Source organism: Eubalaena glacialis, chromosome 7 (assembly GCF_028564815.1).
Source record: "Eubalaena glacialis isolate mEubGla1 chromosome 7, mEubGla1.1.hap2.+ XY, whole genome shotgun sequence".
Lineage (NCBI taxonomy): Eukaryota > Metazoa > Chordata > Mammalia > Artiodactyla > Balaenidae > Eubalaena > Eubalaena glacialis.
Window position 1 is genome coordinate 109,948,666 of NC_083722.1, and position 18,537 is coordinate 109,967,202.

The window sequence follows — 18,537 nt, forward strand, 5'->3', positions numbered from 1 at the left end:
GAGCTTCTCAGGTGGTGGCAGTGGGAGCAGAGGAAGGGGAAGTCAAGATGAGACCCCTGCGAGTCTGAGGAGTCACTTCCCCTCTGAGCCTTGGTTTCCTCGGGTGTAAACAGGCATCCTGCTCCAGGACAGCAAGAAGCAAGCCTCAGATTTATGCTTTCCAGGCTTTTCAACACTGCTCTGCCCTCATGGGATTGCCTCTTTCTGGGAATGACCAGCCAACTAGGGCTGCCCTGTAGGGGTGAGGGATCAGGAGTGTAGTCTTTGGGCACTCTGGCCATCAAGTCCACACTCTGGACGCAGGACACATCACTGGCCTTTGAAGAGACTTCCCAGAAGCTCCACACCACACTTCTGCCTACCTCCCATTGGCCAGGACCTAGTCACATGACACACCTAGCTGCAAGGGAAGCTGGGAAGTGTAGTCTTTTTTTTTTTTTTATTCCGAGCGGCTGTGAGCTAAGCTAAGGGTCTGTGACGGAGAAGGAAGGAGGAGATTGACATTGGGGGGGTGGGGCAGCAGCCCTTCATGGGTTCTGCATCCCGTGCTGAGACCCAAAGGCTCACCCTTCTCTGCCTCCTCATGCCCAGTCCGGTCCCCGCTCTGCCTATGTTTCTGTCTCCCCTCCTGAGTGTCCTGGATTTTACTGCTTAGATCTGAGGAGAGGGCCCCAGGGCAGGACCAGGCAAGGTCCTCATGGATGCTGGAAACCGAAACCCAATTCAAGGTGCCTCAGGAGGGAAGGGGAATTGTGCATCCTCGAGAACTGAAGATCGGGGTGCCGACTTGGGGAGCCCTGGGACGTGAGCTGGCATCAGCTTCCTCTGGGGCAGAAAGGTGTCTGTTCGGGGGGGGTCAACCTCCAGGCTCAGGTCCTGTAGGAAAGAGCCTGACCTTTCTGTGGAAGCGCCTGCAAGAGCCCTGGAGCTGACTCTGATTGGATCTGGGGCCTGACTTCTGGGTGTGTGTCTATCCCAAACCATCACAGGGACCACTGACAATAGAGCTGTTGTTGTCCAGGCCTGGGAGCCACACCTGCACCATCTCCCAGGGAGGGGGACTATTTGTGGGGCTTTCAGGCAGCTTGGGCAGCCGGAATGAGGACCGACCACAGGCTGGGCGACTTCCACACACAGTCCTGGGGACTGAAGTCCAAGATCAAGGTGCTGGCAGGGTTGGCTTCTTCTGAGGCCCCTATGCTTGGTGTGTAGAGGGTCGCCTTCTTCCTGTTTCTTCATTTGGTCTTTCCTCTGTGCACGTGCCCTGATGTCTCTGTGTGTCCTAATCTCCTCTTCTAAGGACACCAGTCAGGTTGGAAGAGGGCTCACCCGAATGGCCTCATTTTAACTTAATCACCTCTTTAAAGGTCATACCTCCAAATACAGACACATTCTGAGGTACTGAGGGTTAGGGCTGGGCATATGAATTCTGGGGGGGGGGGGTTCACAATTCAGCCCATAACAAGCAGCCAGAGAGCAGCATGGTCTGCACTTAAGGGAAAAGCATATGGGGTGTGGTGGGTGCTCGGAGGTGAGATTCCCAGGTGGAAAGAGCAGATTGGACCAGTGGAGATGGCCTTGGTCTGGGTCTTGAAGGGTGGGAAGAATTTCACGGGTCAGTGAATGGGATCCCAGGCAGAGGGAACGTCAGGGCAAAGACGACGTGTGATTGCTAAGCGGATGGGGAGCGGGGGTCTGCAGCCTCAGGTGAGGTGACAGGCCGGCTCTCGAGCGTCTTAAATGCCAGGGATTATGTGACCCCACGACAAGTTTATCAACTGCTAACCAGGCTCAGTGCGGCCCTCGGGGACCCAAGAAGGCGTTCACCCCACTCCAGGTTTTTCCTTTTCTTAAATAAAACAATGAACTCCCCCTTGAATCCACCACCAGCATGACAATTAGAATAAGGACCGGTAGCTTGCACCCCTTGTGAACATCCCTCAGGTAACTCCTACTTCTGCCTCCCAAGTCACACTTTCTCTATCCTGAATCTTGATGTCTAATTTATCCTACTGATATATGCCCCAGAAGTACATTATTTAGTTTGAGTTTTGTTTAATTTTACAGGGGAAAGGCATCACACTATAGGCAGTCTTTTGGAATTTACTTCTTTCCCCTCACTATTAACAAAGCTCATCTGTGTTGTTCCTCTTAGCTGTTGTTGATTCATTTCAGCTGTGGTGAATGGACCCCATCTGTGCACCCACGCCTTGGTTGAGGGGCGTCTGGGTTGTCTCTGAGCACCTGCTGTCACCGTGCCACCGCGGGCCTCCCTGTGCGCGTCTCCCGGGGCCCACGTGTGTGCTTCTCTGGGGTATATGCTGAGGAATGGAATTGCTGGTCGCAGGGTATGAGGATGGACCTGATTTCTGCAGTGACCGTGCCATGTGCCACTCCCCCAGCCGGCAGTGTTGACCTACGGCCTCTCTAACACAGGGGACTGCCCAGACGTCTTCATTTTTGCCTGGGGGATGGGTGTAAAATGCTTTGTCACTGTCCTCTTGATTTACATTTCCCTGGGAATTCGTGTGGTTGAAATCCCTTCCTGTGTTTACTGGCCGTGCAGGTTTACTCTTCTGTGAGTTGCCTATTCGTGCTTGTTGCCCGTTTTCCCATCCGCTTGTGTGTGGTCGTGTCACGGGTAGAAGAGTGAGGGCTGCATCAGGCGGGACCCCAGGGAGGGTGGGTCACGTGGGGCTTCACACCCCTGTCTTTCATCTTTTCGTGGAGGATTGCTGGGTGGGGGCCAGGAGCAGAGGCAGCCCTTCCTCATCCGTCACCTCGTGGGTCTTCTCCATCCCCGAAAGGAGGCATGTCCACCTACAGCTCAGCTCAGAGCCAGGTGGAGGCTGACCAAGTCACGTGGGTGTTCTGTGGCAAGACTGAGATGGCCGGCAAGTTCCCTGCTGCTGGAGGGGTTCTTGTTTGTGTGGTCCTGCCAGACGTGAGATTCTTGAGGCCACCGTGTGTTGGACAACCTCGTTTTGTTGGTGGGCCCTGAGGCAGCCACATGAGCACTGGCATCCGAGTCACACAGCCCACCTTGTCAGGTGGCAGCAGCATTCACAGGACGTAAGACCCTAGCACCTGGTGGGTTAGGGCCCTAAGAGGATGTCCCTTCACCCTTCCAGGAGGCCCACGTGCCTGTCTCCTATGAAGAGGAACTCAAGGAACTGGGGATGCTCCGGATTTTATTCCTGGTGCAGCAGGACAGGAAGATATGGAGTAGAAAGGGGAGAAGCTATTGGTCCCATTTCTAATCTGAGCTCATCATTTTGATTCTACAAAGTGTATCCCCCAGTCTGTCCACTTCTCACCACCTCCCCCATCGCCTCCTGGTTCAAATCTCCATCTTCAGAGAGTTGTCACCCAACTCCATCCGCCCCCTAATGTACCCACCCACCCCCCTACCACCTGGCACCCAGCAAAGAATCTCCCCATGGTCGCTGTGACCACGGTGTCTCCCTGTGTAAAACCCTTCCTCTTGCTCTGAGAATAAAATGCCAACAGGTCCCCTGGTGCTTTGCTGACCTCCATGACCTGCATCCCGACCCCCTCTCCACCCCAGCTCTGTCACCCTCTTCCCACCCTCACACGTGACAAAGTCCTTCCCACCTCAGGGCCTTTGGCCCAGCTGGTCTCTCTGCCTGGATGCTCTCCCGTCCTTCCACCCTCGGCTCACATGGCAGCCCCTCACCAGGACCGCCTGTGTAGTGTAGACCATCCATTCTCCAGCTACCCCTCACCTTCCATGTTTTTCTCCTCATCGCTTACTACTCCAGTGCACATTCTCTATTTATTTGCTCATTTGTGCCGCCCAGAATAACAGTTCAGCCCTGCAGTTACCTGCCGGTTCTCTTCCCAGCTTCCCCATTGCCTGGCTGTGGACCAGGACCAAACGGCAATGATAGTATACCCATCTTGCAGGTGTGGGCAGCTGAGATTACTTACACCCCACGAGGCACCCAGGACGTGCTCCATAAATCACAGCTATGTTATTCTTGTGTCTCTCCAGCCAGAAGGGCTTAGTGGATATGGTGCACCCCCGGGTACTGGTGCAGACCCCCGCCCCAGCTCCTGGAGGAGAGGTCAGAGCAGAAGGGCCACAGGGAGAAGCTGCTGAGCGATGGTGGGTAACCTGCACACCCCAGCATTATGCAGGCCTCCACCCAGATGCCACCTTCTCCAGGAGGCCTCCTTTGACCATCTGGCTGAGACAGCCTCCCCCGTAGGTCATGCTGTGCTGTTGTCTTTATAGCACTTACCACTTCCAGAAGTGACTTTGCATACTTTTGCAAGGCTGTGTGTGTCTGCCATCGGTCCCCGGCTGTGGGGAAGTCCATGGAGCCCGGATCTGTCAGTCGTCTTCTCTCTGTGACCCCCAGCACCTGACCCATGGCCTGGCACACAGTAGATGCTCAGAACACATGGAGAGATGCTCGCCCCCCTGGCAGGCCAGCTCCTCTCTACCCTACACGCCCAGCTGCTCTGAGCCCTCCAGGGTCTTGTTAGTCTTCTGGCCCCAGGTCTGGGTGCACCGCACACATGGGAAGCGCTCTGTTCTCTTTGTTGAGTGAATGCTTTTCATTTCTGACCCAAAATACAAGACTGATCGTTCATTCCTGCATGTGATCATTTTGATCCATGTTAGGCCAGCATTCTGTTAGCTCTCCTCCCACATTTGCGTTGGCTTCAAATGGGATCAAATGTTGACTAGGTCAAGGCCTAGGGGAGATCCCCCCTCCATGGCGTGACTCAAGAGGACCTGTTCCCCAGTCTGTTCAGTGGACTGGTCTCTACCCCTCCCTACCCCCATCCGCTGCTCTGGGGTAAAAAGGAGGGCTCCCTGGATGATAAATTTGGGAACTCAGCATGCTATACTCCCTGCTTGAGAGAGAGCCAGTGTATTAAAGGCTCTGAAAAGTCCTGCAGACAAGAGAGTAGCTTGAGGAGGCTTCCCTGGAGGTCCACGCTCCTCTGACCTCAGACTCACTGACCATCTGGTGGAGCTGCTCTTCCAAGGCACCCACACCAGGAAACACTGCTCTGGAGACCCTCACAGATTGGCCATGCTCGTACTGTGGCTTTTGGACTAACCAGGGATCCACCAAAAGTATATTCACCCACCCCCAAGTCCGACATCCTTCCCCAAGGGCACAGCAGAGGCACGTTCCAGTATCTGATATGGACGTGGACCATGAGATCTATACGAGTCAGCATCACTCTGCAGGGTCCCTGAAATCAGCCACAAAATTCAGAATACCTGGTTTTCTATACAAGTACAGGAAAACATTCACATGTGTGTATAACGTATATACAGTAATGCACCAAATATATAGAATGAAGATGCACCCTATCCAAAGTATTCATACACTATTTTTTTTAGTTCAATTTTTTTTTTTAAGATTCCACATATACATGAGATCATACAGTATTTGTCTTTCTGTGTCTGGCTTATCTCACTTAGCATAATGCCCTCAAGGTCCATCCATGTTGTCACAAATGGCAGGATTTCCTTCTTTTTTATGGGTGAATAATATTCCATTGTACGTGTATACATATATATACACATATGCTTGTGTGTGTGTGTGTGTGTGTGTGTGTGTGTGTGTGTATCACATCATCTTTCTCCATTCATCTGTCGATGGGCTCAGGTTGTTTCCATGTCTTGGCTATTGTGAATAGTGCTGTGGTGAACATGAGGATGCAAATATATTTTTGAGTTAGCATTTTCATTTTCTTTGGCTAAATACCCAGAAGTAGAATTGCTGTATGCTAGTTCTATTTTTAATTTTTTGAGAACTCTCCATATTCTTTTTCCATAATGGCTGCACCGATTTACATTCCCACACATACAGTATGTTAAATTTACTTTTCCCTGGGTGCATTTGGTTGAATTCATGTAAGTTAAGTGCTCATGGGACACCCCCCCGCCACCCACAGTGTGTCCACCCATTCATTCATTCATTCATTCATTCATTCATTGGTCCCACAGATGTTTACTAGAATCTTCAGTGTGGTAAATGGCTGATGAATCGGCCACAGGGTCTGCCCTCGGGGCACTCACCGTCTGTTGGGGACAGACAGCAGAGTCGGGGCTGAATGTGCTCTGAGGGGTCTGGCAGAAGAGCAGAGGGCACCGGCCGGGTGGCCTGGACTGGAGCGTGGAAGGCTGCCTGCAGGGTCACCTAAAATGGGCCGCCACAGCCCAGGAGAGGAAGGGTGTGGTGGGGATGGGCAGCCGCAGCAGGCTTGCAGGTGTGACCCAGCCAGAGCTGGGAATCCAGAGTGATCCGGGCACTGGCTCCAGGCAGGGGGGCAGGGAGGGCAGAAAGAGGCTGGAGAGAGTAGTGGAGACAAATCCATCCTGCAGGGTTTGCCTGGGAGGGGAGCTGTCCGAAGAATCTCTCTCCCTTGTCTCCGGGGAGAGACAGGATGTGGGAAGATGATCAAATTCTTAGCACATATAGAAATTTGCTATGAGTCCAGCATTATTATCAACAAAGAAATGGTGATTTCCTGATGTGCGCTCCTGGGGACGGCTGCATTCTTTTTCAAATACTCACGACCTCCTGTTTGGTACTCCCCTGTGGAATTTTTCCAGGGAAGGGCACAGATGACCTAGGATTCAGGCCCTACGGGCCACCCTCCTCTGTCTACCAACTGGGGAACTTGGATGCATTTCTGGGCTTCTGCTCCTGTCCCGTTTCACCGCTTCTCCTCCCGAGTGGTCACTTCAGCAGCTCGCCCCTCTCCCTCGGGTGACCGGCTGGGCCCTGGATCCCAGGTCTGAGAATCCGTATGCCTCGCACAGTGGCTCCGTCTTTTCACCCGTCTCGGGCTGGGTGGGTGGATGGAGCACATGTCTGGTGAGCCGATGGCTGCTTGGAGGGATGATTTGAAGACCTTTCCGGTGAGAGACACAGAAGCAAGGGGCAGGCCAGCTCCACTTTCTCTCTGCCATTTCTTAACAATACGCCATCTTGCCGGAGCAAAAGACCTATTCTTTCCCTATTCTTGCTTAGAACGCAGCTAACAAAGGACTTTTTGTCTCGCGTGCATTTTTTTTTTTTTTTTGCAAGCCTCAGTTCATCCTGGGTTTTAGCTCTCCTGACACCATTCTTTGAGATGAGTCTTTTGTTAGAATGTTCTCTTGCCAGCTTTCTTATGGTCGACAGACACACACTCACACACTCCCACGCCTTTACATGCACAGTCATTCATTCATTCAACTGTCGAGGCTTCGCAGATGAATAATCCGGGTCTTCACAACCTTGTGGGGAGAGACTGATCTTTCAATTCAACACAGAGTAAGGATGGCGAAGGTGCTGAGCCAAAAGCCGAGGAGGGGATGTCAGGAAGGCCCTCGGAGAGGGGACCCCGAGCTGTGTCTTGATGGAGACAGTTAACCAATGCCACATCTAGTAAGAGCTGCTTCGTACTGATCCCTTCCAGGTGTGGTCTTGGCTTGGTGGCTGGTGCCTTGGCTTGTTTCGTCTTCCTAACGACTTTAGGAGGCAGGTGCTTTATTATTCCCATTTTACAAAGGAGGAAACCGAGGCCTTGAGAGGTCAGTCAACTCACCCCTGGTCCTTCCCCCCGGGGAAGTGGAGCCAGGATGTCAACCCAGCTTGATTGGCCCCCCCAGGGCCCTGCTCTGAAACCACTGAGCTACATGGCCTCTCACCAAGCCCGTGGGAGAGGAAGGGCATTGGCCGACTGAGGGAGCAGCGTGTGGAAAGGCTTGGAGGCAGGACGGCTTGGAGGAAGGAAGGAATGCCGTGAGCATTTTTTTTTGTAAAAATTTTTTTTTATTAAATCAGAAAAAGAAAGATACAGTTTACATGATATCAGTCAATCATATGGCTACTTTGACTTACATTTTAATACACTCATGGTCCTATTTACTCCTCTGTACAAGTATTAAAAAAAAACTCAGGTATTTGAATAATCTTCTGTAAGTTGGTTGTTGACCCTTGGCGGGTGGCAGCAGTGCACTCTGGCCTTCCTTGCTGGGAAGAGAGGCTTGGATAGAACGGAGGCGGGAGAGAAGGGCGGGGGCTGGGAGACCAGAGTCCATCTCTGTGGGCCTGTTACATCAGCCAGGCCCCGCCCAGACACATGCCCCCTGCAGCCCCCGTTCTTCTGTCTCTTCATCCAGAGGCCCCCTAGCTCCTCTGCTCGAAGACAGCCAGATGTGGTATTCTGAGCCCAGAAGGGCTGTGAGTGTCATGCCATGGGGCTGGCAAAGGCAACCTTTTTCCGTCTGTGTATTTTCCAATTCATCATATATTTCAGCTGGTGTCACTGCAGATTGCTCACCCTCTGACCCATTGGCTTTAAATAGCAAAATAGAAAAAAATACAATGCACTTTGTGGTTTCCAGTAAGATACCGTAAATACACCCAGATAATATTCCGGTGCAAACCATTTGCAGTGGCTGCACAGGGCGGTGGAATGGAATCTTTCAGGCAGGCTTGGACATCAGTTTATTTCCTCTGTACCCGCCGGGGTCGTTATGGAGCTGGAATGCGGGGAGGGCGTCAGCCGGGCTCCCCGGGTTCATCTCAGTGATAACAACGGTCTTCACTAAGCACCTTCTAGGGAACGGGGCCTCTCTGTACACAGAGGTTTCGTTTCGTCTTCAGGGCAGCTTGGCAGTGTCCTCCTGGTGGATCCCATTTCACAGGTGGGGAAGCTGAGGCCGGGGAGCCAGCGTCCTTGCTCAGGGTCACCCCGCCCTGAGTAAGGAGCAGGGCGGAGGGACTAATAGGCTCCATCTTACCCAGGTTCTGAGCTGAGGCCACCTGAGCTTCGGCGTGGAAAGTTACCTGGAGATGCCGGTGGATTGAGAGTGAAAGAAGCCGTGGTGGAGGTGAGGGCAGGACTCCACGCTGGGAGCCAGGAGACCCTGGTCCTAATCCCCCAGGTCTCGCTGCTGAGTCATTGATGAGCCTGGGCAAGTTTCCCGGCCTCTGTGAACCTCTCGTTCCAGGATGAACCCACGGGCCTTATGTCTGTGGCTCTGGGAGACTTTTCTCTTGTTCCGGGCACAGAGGGTCCTGTGCCAGGGCAGGATGGTAGGGCTGGCAGGACCTGCCTCTGCCCCAACAGCCCCACTTCCTCCCACCCCCGCGGGCTCACCTGCTCCCGCCACTGCCCAGGCCGGGTCAGTGCCACCGCAGGGGCTGCCCGTCAGCCGGGAGCCCCCTCTCCCCTCAGAGAGCCTCATGGCTGGCTCCTCCCGGCTCAAAAGCCCCCACCCCAGGTGGTCCCTGCTCCCGTCACCTCCCTGTCCTGCGTCTGCAGAGTCCTCGGCTGCCGCTGAGTGAGTGATAGGATCTCGCTCTCTGTCCCCTCAGAAGCCAAGGCCATGTCTGAATCCCTCCTCTCAGTTTCCCCAGCCCCCAGCACAGTGCCTGGCACATAGTAGGTGCTCAAGCAATATCTGTTGAGTGAAGGAACAGGGCACGTGGCTCGGTCAGGGGGGCCGAGGAGAGGCAAGGTGTGATGGAGGTTCTTCCTCTGCTCGTGCACGGGAGGGAGAGGTAGGTGGTCAAGGCAGGAGGGGGCTAGGTCTGTTCTTGGAGGGGCAGTGGTCAGTGATGGGCAGTAAGCCAAGCCCAGTGTCCTCTGCTTACTGGCCCCACGTGGAAGAGTCGGGAAAGAGCCTGGGCCAGGAGTCAGTAGGACTGGGGTGGGTGCCGTAACCTTAAGGCAGGAGAGAGGGTCAGACTGTGGAGCCAGGCTGACCAGGGTTGAATCCTGGTCAGAGTACACGCCTCTCTGGGCCTCAGTTTCCACATCTGTAAAATGGAGATAAAAATGCTCCATACCTCATAGTGTTGTTGCCAGAATGAAGCGAATTGATCTGTACTGAGTGCTTAGGAAAGAGACTGGCAAATAGTAAGCATTTTATGACTTTGCTGTTCTTCTTATGAACCGTGTGCCATTGGGACCATCACCTCATTCTGTTTCTGCAGCAATAAGACTCACCTTAGAACTGCCCTTGCAGACACCCAGTAAGAGACAAATAGACAGCTTCGGGAAATTGCCCAACTGGAGGGGCTTCCCCAGGCTGAGAGTGGGGTTGTCCCGGGAGCTCCGAGCGTGGTCAGGGTCGGGGGTGTCCTCCGCAGTGGTTGGAGGCCTGTGACCCCTAGGTTTGCATCCTGGCTCTGCTTCTGTAAGTCACCTCCTCGAGCCTCAGTTGCCCACAGACACAATAAGGAACTACTGCTTACCTGGGGTGGGCGAAGGAGGCATGGATGGATGGAGGTTAAGGTGGCCTCTCACGCAAGGAATCTGCGATGGTAAGATTCTGGGATCCTCGTCTACCTTCCTTCTGCCATCAAACCCTGTTCTCAGGAGGCCATCCCATTTGAATGGGTCCTATAAATTATTTATTGATGTTTTAACTGGTAACAATTGAATGGCAGAAATAAAGGCATTTTGATCAGGGTTGCTGCCTTAAGGCAAAGGAATCTCTCTCAACCGTGGGCTTTGCCACGCAGCGAGGAGCTGGAAGGGTGGTTGGAGCAGGGCCTGACTGAGGGAGGACACTGCCAGCTTGGGCCTGGAATCCCATTTCTGGCTGGTTTCTGGGTTGGCGGCCTCAGTGAATCAGTTTACTTCTCAGAGCCCCAGTTTCCTCATCGGTAACATTGTGGAGAGTGGTGGCCACCGAACGGGGCTGTTGGGAAACACCCGCAAGGGTGGGTCTGGCACATAGCAGGTGCTTAACAAAGGTTACTTTCCTTCTACCCTCTCCCTGCACCGAAAAGCCCCGAAACCCCAGGCCTTGGGCAGACTCTGTCCTGACGCCCTGGGGGAGGTCATGCCGAACGGGTGGAGCCCATCGCTGCTCCGCACCTGCCTGGTCAGAGACTCTCTGAACCTCGGTCAGCTGGTTTCCCTATAAATAGGTGACCAGAACACTCTCCCAAAGCACCTAGCGTGGAGCCTGGCCAGTAATAAGCACTAAATGAAGCTCACCTGGTTTTTGGCCACTGCTTGGAGCATTCATTCATTCATCCATCCATCCATCCATCTATTCATCTAACAGATACGTACTGAGCACCTCCTACATGTCAGGCCCTGGGGACACGAAGGGCACATGACAAAGCGCTGCCTTCAAGGACATTATGCTGTAGGGGCAGCAGGAGTGGTGGCTGTGGTGTGAGGAACAGACGACAAACAAATAAGTCTAAAACGGCAGGAGGGCCGTGGAGAAAACTGAAGCGGGGGAGTTTCTCTCTGTACCTCTCAGGGGGCCTGTAATTCCATCCATTGTGATTATTATAATACTCACTACCGTTTATTCATGCACTGGTCCCAGGGCTCAGAGATACCTGGGACCCCCACCTGCTGGGTGCCAGGTGGGTGAGACTCACAGATACGGAAATGGAGGATCAGAGAGGCCCAGTGACTTGCCCAGGGTCACCCAGCTTCTGGCGGGGTGGGGTTGGCAGTGAGGTCTGCTCATTCATTCATCCGTCACACACTATCGTGGGGCCTGTAAACAGCGGGAGACAGACAGACACGGGCCCTGCTCCCTTGGGACCCCCCAAGTCTTGCTGGGCAGCCGGAGGTGGGTCAGCCCCACACACTGGCCTCTGTGTGAGGCTATCGTGTCCTTCAGGGCATCATGGAGCTCAACGAGGCAAAACGGACTTGGTGGTAATCGTAATCACAGCAGCAGCGGCTAGTGTTTACGGAACACGTACCCCATGCCGGGCTCTGTGATTCAGTCCACTCACCAGCCCGTGATGCTGTTAAGCCCATTTCATGGAGGAAGCAACAGAGGCTTAGACAGGTTGACAGGCCTGACATTAGTTACATGGCCAGCCCACTGCCCAGGGCAGCTTTCCTGGTGGTCAGTGAGAAGGGGGAAGTATGGGGACTGGGCAGTCCTAGTCTAACACTGGTGGGCAAGGCCCAGGTCAAGGTCAATGGCAGGAGTCAGCAGTGACCCTTTAGCATCTGGAAGCATTGGTCTGCAACAGCTAGTACCTGGGTCCCGGGGAGCTCGGAAGCTAAGAATAACGGTCCCTCTGTTTCTCGGGGGCCGTGGGTGCGGAGGTGAGGGCCAGCTTGGTGGGGAGGGAAGGCCATGGCCCATGATGGACTTCACTCTGGTCTAGGAGTGCATCTTGAACTCAGGGGAGTTGTATGTGTGCAGGGTGCAGCTGCCCTTCTCCCACCCACCTTGGGATGTGCTGGGGGATCCCGGGTAGGAGCAGAAGCCATCTGCATTGCATGCGCTGCTCAGAGGGCTCAGAGATACCTGGGACCTCCACCTGCTGCGTGGTAGAACCCCACACACTTGTCCCCAGCCCCACCCCCAGGGAAGAGCCTGGGGGAAGGGCAAGTCTCAGGTGGCGGGCCAGGCTCCGACCCTTCCTCAATTTGCTGCTCTGTTCTGGGTCTGATAAAGGGGATGCAGTTTCCCTTTAGCTGCCGGAGGCTGCCAGCGGGGCCGCTGCACTTTGCAGTCATTTGCTCCCCGGGGAAAGTTCTTGGTCTGAACAGGGTGTCCGGAGGCCACGGCTGCAGCTCCGCGCTGCTGCCCACCAGTTGGGTGGCCTGGGTGAACCAGACTTTTCTCTTGGCCTCAGTTTCTTCAACAAATGAAAACTCCTACTCCTTACCTCACAGCCTTCTTATAAGGGACTGTTATTACCATCGTCAATAGAAATCATAATAAATCTAATGTTTGGGGTCACTGTCTCATGCCAGGCCCTTTGCTAAATGCTTTACCTTTGTTAATTCTTTCTAGTTCTCTCAACCTCCCTAATTAAAGTGAGTGGTTGTCATCCTATTTTGTAGAGGAGGAACTGGAGCACAGAGCAGTTAGGTGACTCACCCAAGGTCACACAGCTAGAAAGTGGTAGAACAGAGATTTCCTCCCCCCGTCTTATTCTCTGTATACTCTCCATCTGATGATTCTTTCTCTGATGTCTATGAGGGTCTCATCTCGCTGTCGCCTGGTTCCTCCAGTGTATCCTTTTCTCATGGGTTTGATTCTCAGTAGTGTGAGCTGGTGCCTGGAGACTGAGGCTCAGGCGGAGGAGGAACTGGTCCAAGTCACGGTCAGTCAGTGGCAGAGCTGGGATTGAATCCGGGCGTATGGGCTCCAGCACCCCTGTATTAACAGGGCTGCCGTGGAATGTCAGGGCCAGGCGTCGGCACACTGAGGCCGTCGGTCCAGCAGGTGGACAGGCCTACGTGTCTGCAGGGTGGGGAAGCGGTGGCTGGGGTCAGCGTGCAGGTTGCTGGCATCCTAGCAGCCTGGGTGAGGGGGCTGCGAAGTGAAGGAGGGGCGGGTGAGAAGGTCCACCTGAGTCGGGGTGACGGCATCCTGAGACACTTCTCCACCTCCGGGGCCTCTTCCTCCGGGGTCCTTCCCTGACCCCCACCCACCCTGGCTCTGAGAGCGAACGCGCTGAGCACCCACACTAGGCACGGGGTCTGGGTTCATCTCCATCCCGGCAGGAGGTGCCTTTCTGGGACCCAGGGAGGCCGGGAGGCTGGGTGGCAGGGCGTATCTGCACCAGACCTAAGTGACCGCCCCCCACTCCTGCACCCCAGCTACTCAGGACCCTTCCACCCCACTCAACAGCCCAGCACCGCCCTGCAGCGCCCTTATAAATTCTTAACGTGTGGCTCCCAGCCCCCCAATAGGGCCGTCTCCACCTCCACGTAGCTGGGAAGCCCTGCGGGGAAGTGACACCTCAGCAGCTCCCCAGGCCGCCACTGACCCTTTCCATTGCTGTCCTGTCCCTCCCGCCTGCCCGCGAGCAGCCCCTCTCCCCTGAGGGGATCCTCCCTGAGAATCCTGAGGATGCAGGTCCCAGCCTTCTCTGGAGATGCTCACAGTCGAGTGAGGGGGCCACGGGGGTCCAGACCTATAAACGGCAGGTGACACAGCGGCGATAGCAAGGCCACGAGCACAGGAGCTGCTGTGTCAGGCAGGTGCCACGAGCCAGGCAGGGCGCTGAGAGCTTCACATGGACAAACTCTGCTCTCTTATCATCCCCGTGAGAAAGGGACTATTGCTGTGTCCCCACTTTCCAGCGACGAGACTGAGACACAGGGAGGGGGTGGTGGCGGCTGAAGGTGACAGAGCTACAGACCGATGTTCTGGGGTTTCAGCCTAGGCCTCTGGCTCCAGAGCCTGGGTACACTGTGGTGGTCAGAGTGCCGCTTTACAGTCTGTCACCAGGTGCCACGAGTGCTGTGCGTGTGTGCAGCGGGCATGGCCACATCAGCCGGGGGGGAGTGGGTGGTCATCCACAGAGGAGTCCCTCTTCTGGCCTCCAGCTTCTCTCCTCCGTGGCCCTGTCGACTCCCCAAGGGCGTTCAGTGACTGGGGATTGAACGGGGATGTGCGTGATGGGGGTGCCTGGGACGGAGCTTTCTCGGAGTGAGGAACGGGCGCTCAGTCAGTCTCTGTGGAGCCCCGACAGTGAGCTCAGCCTCCCTTCCCATCCCAGGACGCCCTGGACCTGAGCCCAGCCTTTCCACTCTTATCCCCGCAGGGAGCCGGGAGGCCGCCTTCACCTACGCCATCATCGCAGCCGGCGTGGCCCATGCCATCACTGCTGCCTGCACCCAGGGCAACCTGAGCGACTGCGGCTGCGACAAGGAGAAGCAAGGCCAGTACCACCGGGACGAGGGCTGGAAGTGGGGTGGCTGCTCTGCCGACATCCGCTACGGCATCGGCTTCGCCAAGGTCTTTGTGGATGCCCGGGAGATCAAGCAGAATGCCCGGACTCTCATGAACTTACACAATAACGAGGCAGGCCGAAAGGTAGGCAGCCAGGGAGGGGAGCCGGGCGGCTCTTGCAGAGATGCTGCAAAATGGCTTATTCATAACAACTGGTGTTGGGTCTCTGGCGATGGGCCACAGGGCTCTGCCCGTAGCCTCATTCTGCTTGCATCTGTTGTCGATTTGCTGCTGGTCAGGATCTCTGTGTGGCATGATGCTTGTCAGTTACCGACAAGGTTGAATAATCGAATCTCTGTTTAAACATTGGATGTAACTCAGCAAGATGGAAAGAGGGACGGATGTGAACTCTCATCCTCGGGCCCACAAAATCAGCTGTACAAAACTCTGATTGTGGGGAGGAGTTGAGGTGACTTCAGTAGGAGTCATTGCTGTGGGGCAGATGCCAGGGTTGGTGGTGTATCCTTGGTCGCCTTAACCAAGATCTGGAGCTCAAAATAATGGAGGTGACCATTCCCTCTTCACCGCCTCCTCAGATCCTCCTAGATTCTGGGCTCAGCTTAGAAGAGAGTCCAGGCTGTCGCAGGATGCTTCTAATGGAGGTGGCTGGCTTACAAAGGGTATGGACACCCCACCCCATGAGGCAAGGGAGCAGGCGGGTTTGCCGGCAGAGTACAGTGAGGGCCTATGGGGTGGGGCTGTCACAGGAGGGCGGGTCCTGCCTGTGTGAGGACCCGCAGGCCCCGGAGGTACTGGGCAAGGAGGGGCTCTGATGGGCCAGGCCAGACAGGGAGGGAGGGCTCCATGCCACCGGGGTGGAGGATGGACCGCTGCAGTGACAGGGTGTGTGTGGGCACCACTGGTGGGGCCAGGCAGCAGCAGCAGTGACGAGAATGGGGGAAACCGTGCCCAGGGCTGTAGGAACCAAGGAACACAGACCCCATCCGTGGGGCCCCCAGCTTGGCTCCAGCCCGTGGAGGCTGTGTGGGAATGCCGGCCCAGGGTGGCCTCATCCTCTGGTTTTAGACCCAGATTTTCATGCACAAGCACTTCATTTTTTTAGGCGTTGGCATTTAAAACTGGTAGTCACCAGTGACTCTTAAAAAATGTAGAAACAGGGAAAAAGAAAGACGATTGCTATAGGAGCTCAAACACACACATGCTGGCTAAGGGTGGGCCTCGAGCTGCCCATTTGGGTGCCAGCTGACCTGGTTTTGCTAGAACATGTCCGTGGGCCAGCAGTCTTCTCGCTCAGTCCTCACGGCGTCCCTGTGAACGGCAGCATCGTTATCCCATCTTGCAGGTGAAGAGATTGAGGCACAGAGGGATTGTCACGTGCTAATTGGGAGCAAAGCCAGGATGTGAAGCCTGGTGTCTGGTTCTCGGGTTGGTGTCCTTTGCACAGTGCGGGCTGGCGGTGGGCTGCCTGGGTTCAGATGCGAGCTCTGTCGCTCGCTTCTCCCCGGGAAGGAAGCAGAGCTGGCAGGAGTGTCCTCGTGGGGAGAAGGCAGGAGAGCCCTTCCCCAGGGCTGGCACACAGCTGGTCCTCAGCACGGGGTGGGTGTGACCCCAGACCGAGGGAGGGAGCTGTCTGGTAAGCGGTGTTGGGGGGTGGCTTGCCCACCCGTGTACAGACGAATGGGAGGCACCAGCAGCCCTTCCTCCTGCCTTGGGATTCCCTCTCTCCCTCCCTCCTCTGCAGTCTCCGGCCACATCCGGTGTGTCAGAGCCTCCCAGGCGGCCACGGTGAGTCACGCAGCAGGCTGCTCACCTGGTCTGTCCTAGGGTGATGGCCGGGGTAGATTGCAAGGCCCTGCCCTGCGCCGGGAGCTCCTGCTTAGGGCGGTACGTTCCTCCAGGGTTCTCAGCTCTTCATTCCTCCCGATTTCTACGCTCAGATCACTTCCTAGGGCTGAGGTCATAGGTCATGGGGTCCCTCCTGGCCTTGAAGCTCCCATCCCTGGGAGTGGACAGGAGAGGGACAAGTGGCTTCCCTCTCCCCCTGTTTCCTCCTGTGTGGCTACCTGGTCCGGCCACAGTGAGAATGAAGGGAGAGAGCGCTTAGCTGGGGGAAGGAAGGTCCCACGCACATCAGGCGGGAGAGGGTTTCTTCTTTGGATTTCCTTCCCATTTAGGTCACCTCAGAGCACTGAGTAGAGTTCCCTGTGCTATACAGCAGGTTCTCAGTAGTTATCTATTTTATACATAGTAGTGTATATACGTCAATCCCAATCTCCCAGTTCATCCCACCCCCCTTCCCCCCTTGGTCTCCATACATTTGTCCTCTACATCTGTGTGTCTATTTCCGCTTTGCGAATAAGTTCATCTGTACCATTTTTCTAGAATCCACATATAAGCGATTTTATTTTATTTTATTTTTGGCTGTGTTGGGTCTTCGTTGCTGTGCGCGGGCTTTCTGTAGTTGCGGTGAGCGGGGGCTACTCTTCGTTGCGGTGCGCGGGCTTCTCATTGTGGTGGCTTCTCTTGTTGTGGAACATGGCTCTAGGTATGTGGGCTTCAGTAGTTGTGGCCCTCAGGCTCAGTAGTTGTCGCTTGCGGGCTCTAGAGCGCAGGCTCAGTAGTTGTGGCGCACGGGCTTCGTTGCTCCGCGGCATGTGGGATGTTCCTGGACCAGGGCTCGAACCCGTGTCCCCTGCATTGGCAGGCGAATCCTCAACAACTGTGCCACCAAGGAAGCCCTGGTAGTTCTACTTTTTTTTTTTTTTTTTTTTTTTTAAATTTTATTTATTTATTTATTTATTGTTTTTGGCTGTGTTGGGTCTTCGTTTCTGTGCGAGGGCTTTCTCCAGTTGTGGCAAGCGGGGGCCACTCTTCATCGCGGTGCGCGGGCCTCTCACTATCGCGGCCTCTCTTGTTGCGGAGCACAGGCTCCAGACGCGCAGGCTCAGTAGTTGTGGCTCACGGGCCCAGCCGCTCCGCGGCATGTGGGATCTTCCCAGACCAGGGCTCGAACCCGTGTCCCCTGCATTAGCAGGCAGATTCTCAACCACTGCGCCACCAGGGAAGCCCTCTACTTTTTTTTTTGTTAAGGAACCTCCATACTGTTCTCCATAGTGGCTACACCGATTTACATTCCCACCAACAGTGTAGGAGGGTTCCCTTCTCTCCACATGGGAGAGGGTTTCCTGAGCCACCAGCTCCAGCAGGCATGAGGGCTGTGCTTGCTGTTCAGGGCAGCTCTTGGGTGATGCAGATGATGGGACCGTCATACGTTGTAAGGTCAAACTCAGGGGCCTTCTTGGAGTAGGTGGGCCCCAGAAAATGAGTGAGGTTTGGCTCGGCAGAGAAGAGAGGTGGAGGCAACCCAGGTAGTGGCCAAAGGCCCAGAGGAGGGGCTTGGGGCCAGTTCAGGGGCCCAGACTGGCTGGTCTGTGAGTCCCTGAAGGGGTAGCTGCAGCCAGAGGGCTGCAAGGTCACCTTCCAGGCCAGGGAGTGAGAGCCGTGGGTTCTCCCCTCAGGGCTGCCCTGTCCTTACTGCTTGAGTTCCAGCTCCGATATCCCCTCTTCAGAGAGGCTTCCCTCTCAACCCCTTCCTAGCCTTTCCCTGGGCAGTGCCTTGTTCCGAGGCCTTCTCCCCTCCCCAGATCATAAGCTTGGTAAGGACAGAGACCTCGTGCATCACATTCACAGCTGCACCCCAGGGCCTGGTGTACAGAGGCGCTCTACATACGGAGTGAATGGTTGAGTCCCCTGCGGTCACTGGGGAGCCACTGATGCTTCTGGAGCAGGGGGTCAGAAGTCACAGAGACTGACTCCAGGGCAGCAGAGTTAGGCCTTGGGCGGGTCAG

General features: G+C 55.2%; 1 protein-coding gene across 1 annotated transcript in view; it reads left to right on the forward strand.

Annotated features, from left to right (window-relative positions):
* Window positions 1–18,537, forward strand: part of WNT7A (Wnt family member 7A) — a 64,864-nt gene that overhangs the window by 7,990 nt on the left and 38,337 nt on the right. The window contains exon 3 of the mRNA XM_061195611.1: window positions 14,541–14,812. Within this exon, the coding sequence (XP_061051594.1) occupies window positions 14,541–14,812 (272 nt within the window). The remainder of the gene's footprint in view (window positions 1–14,540; window positions 14,813–18,537) is intronic.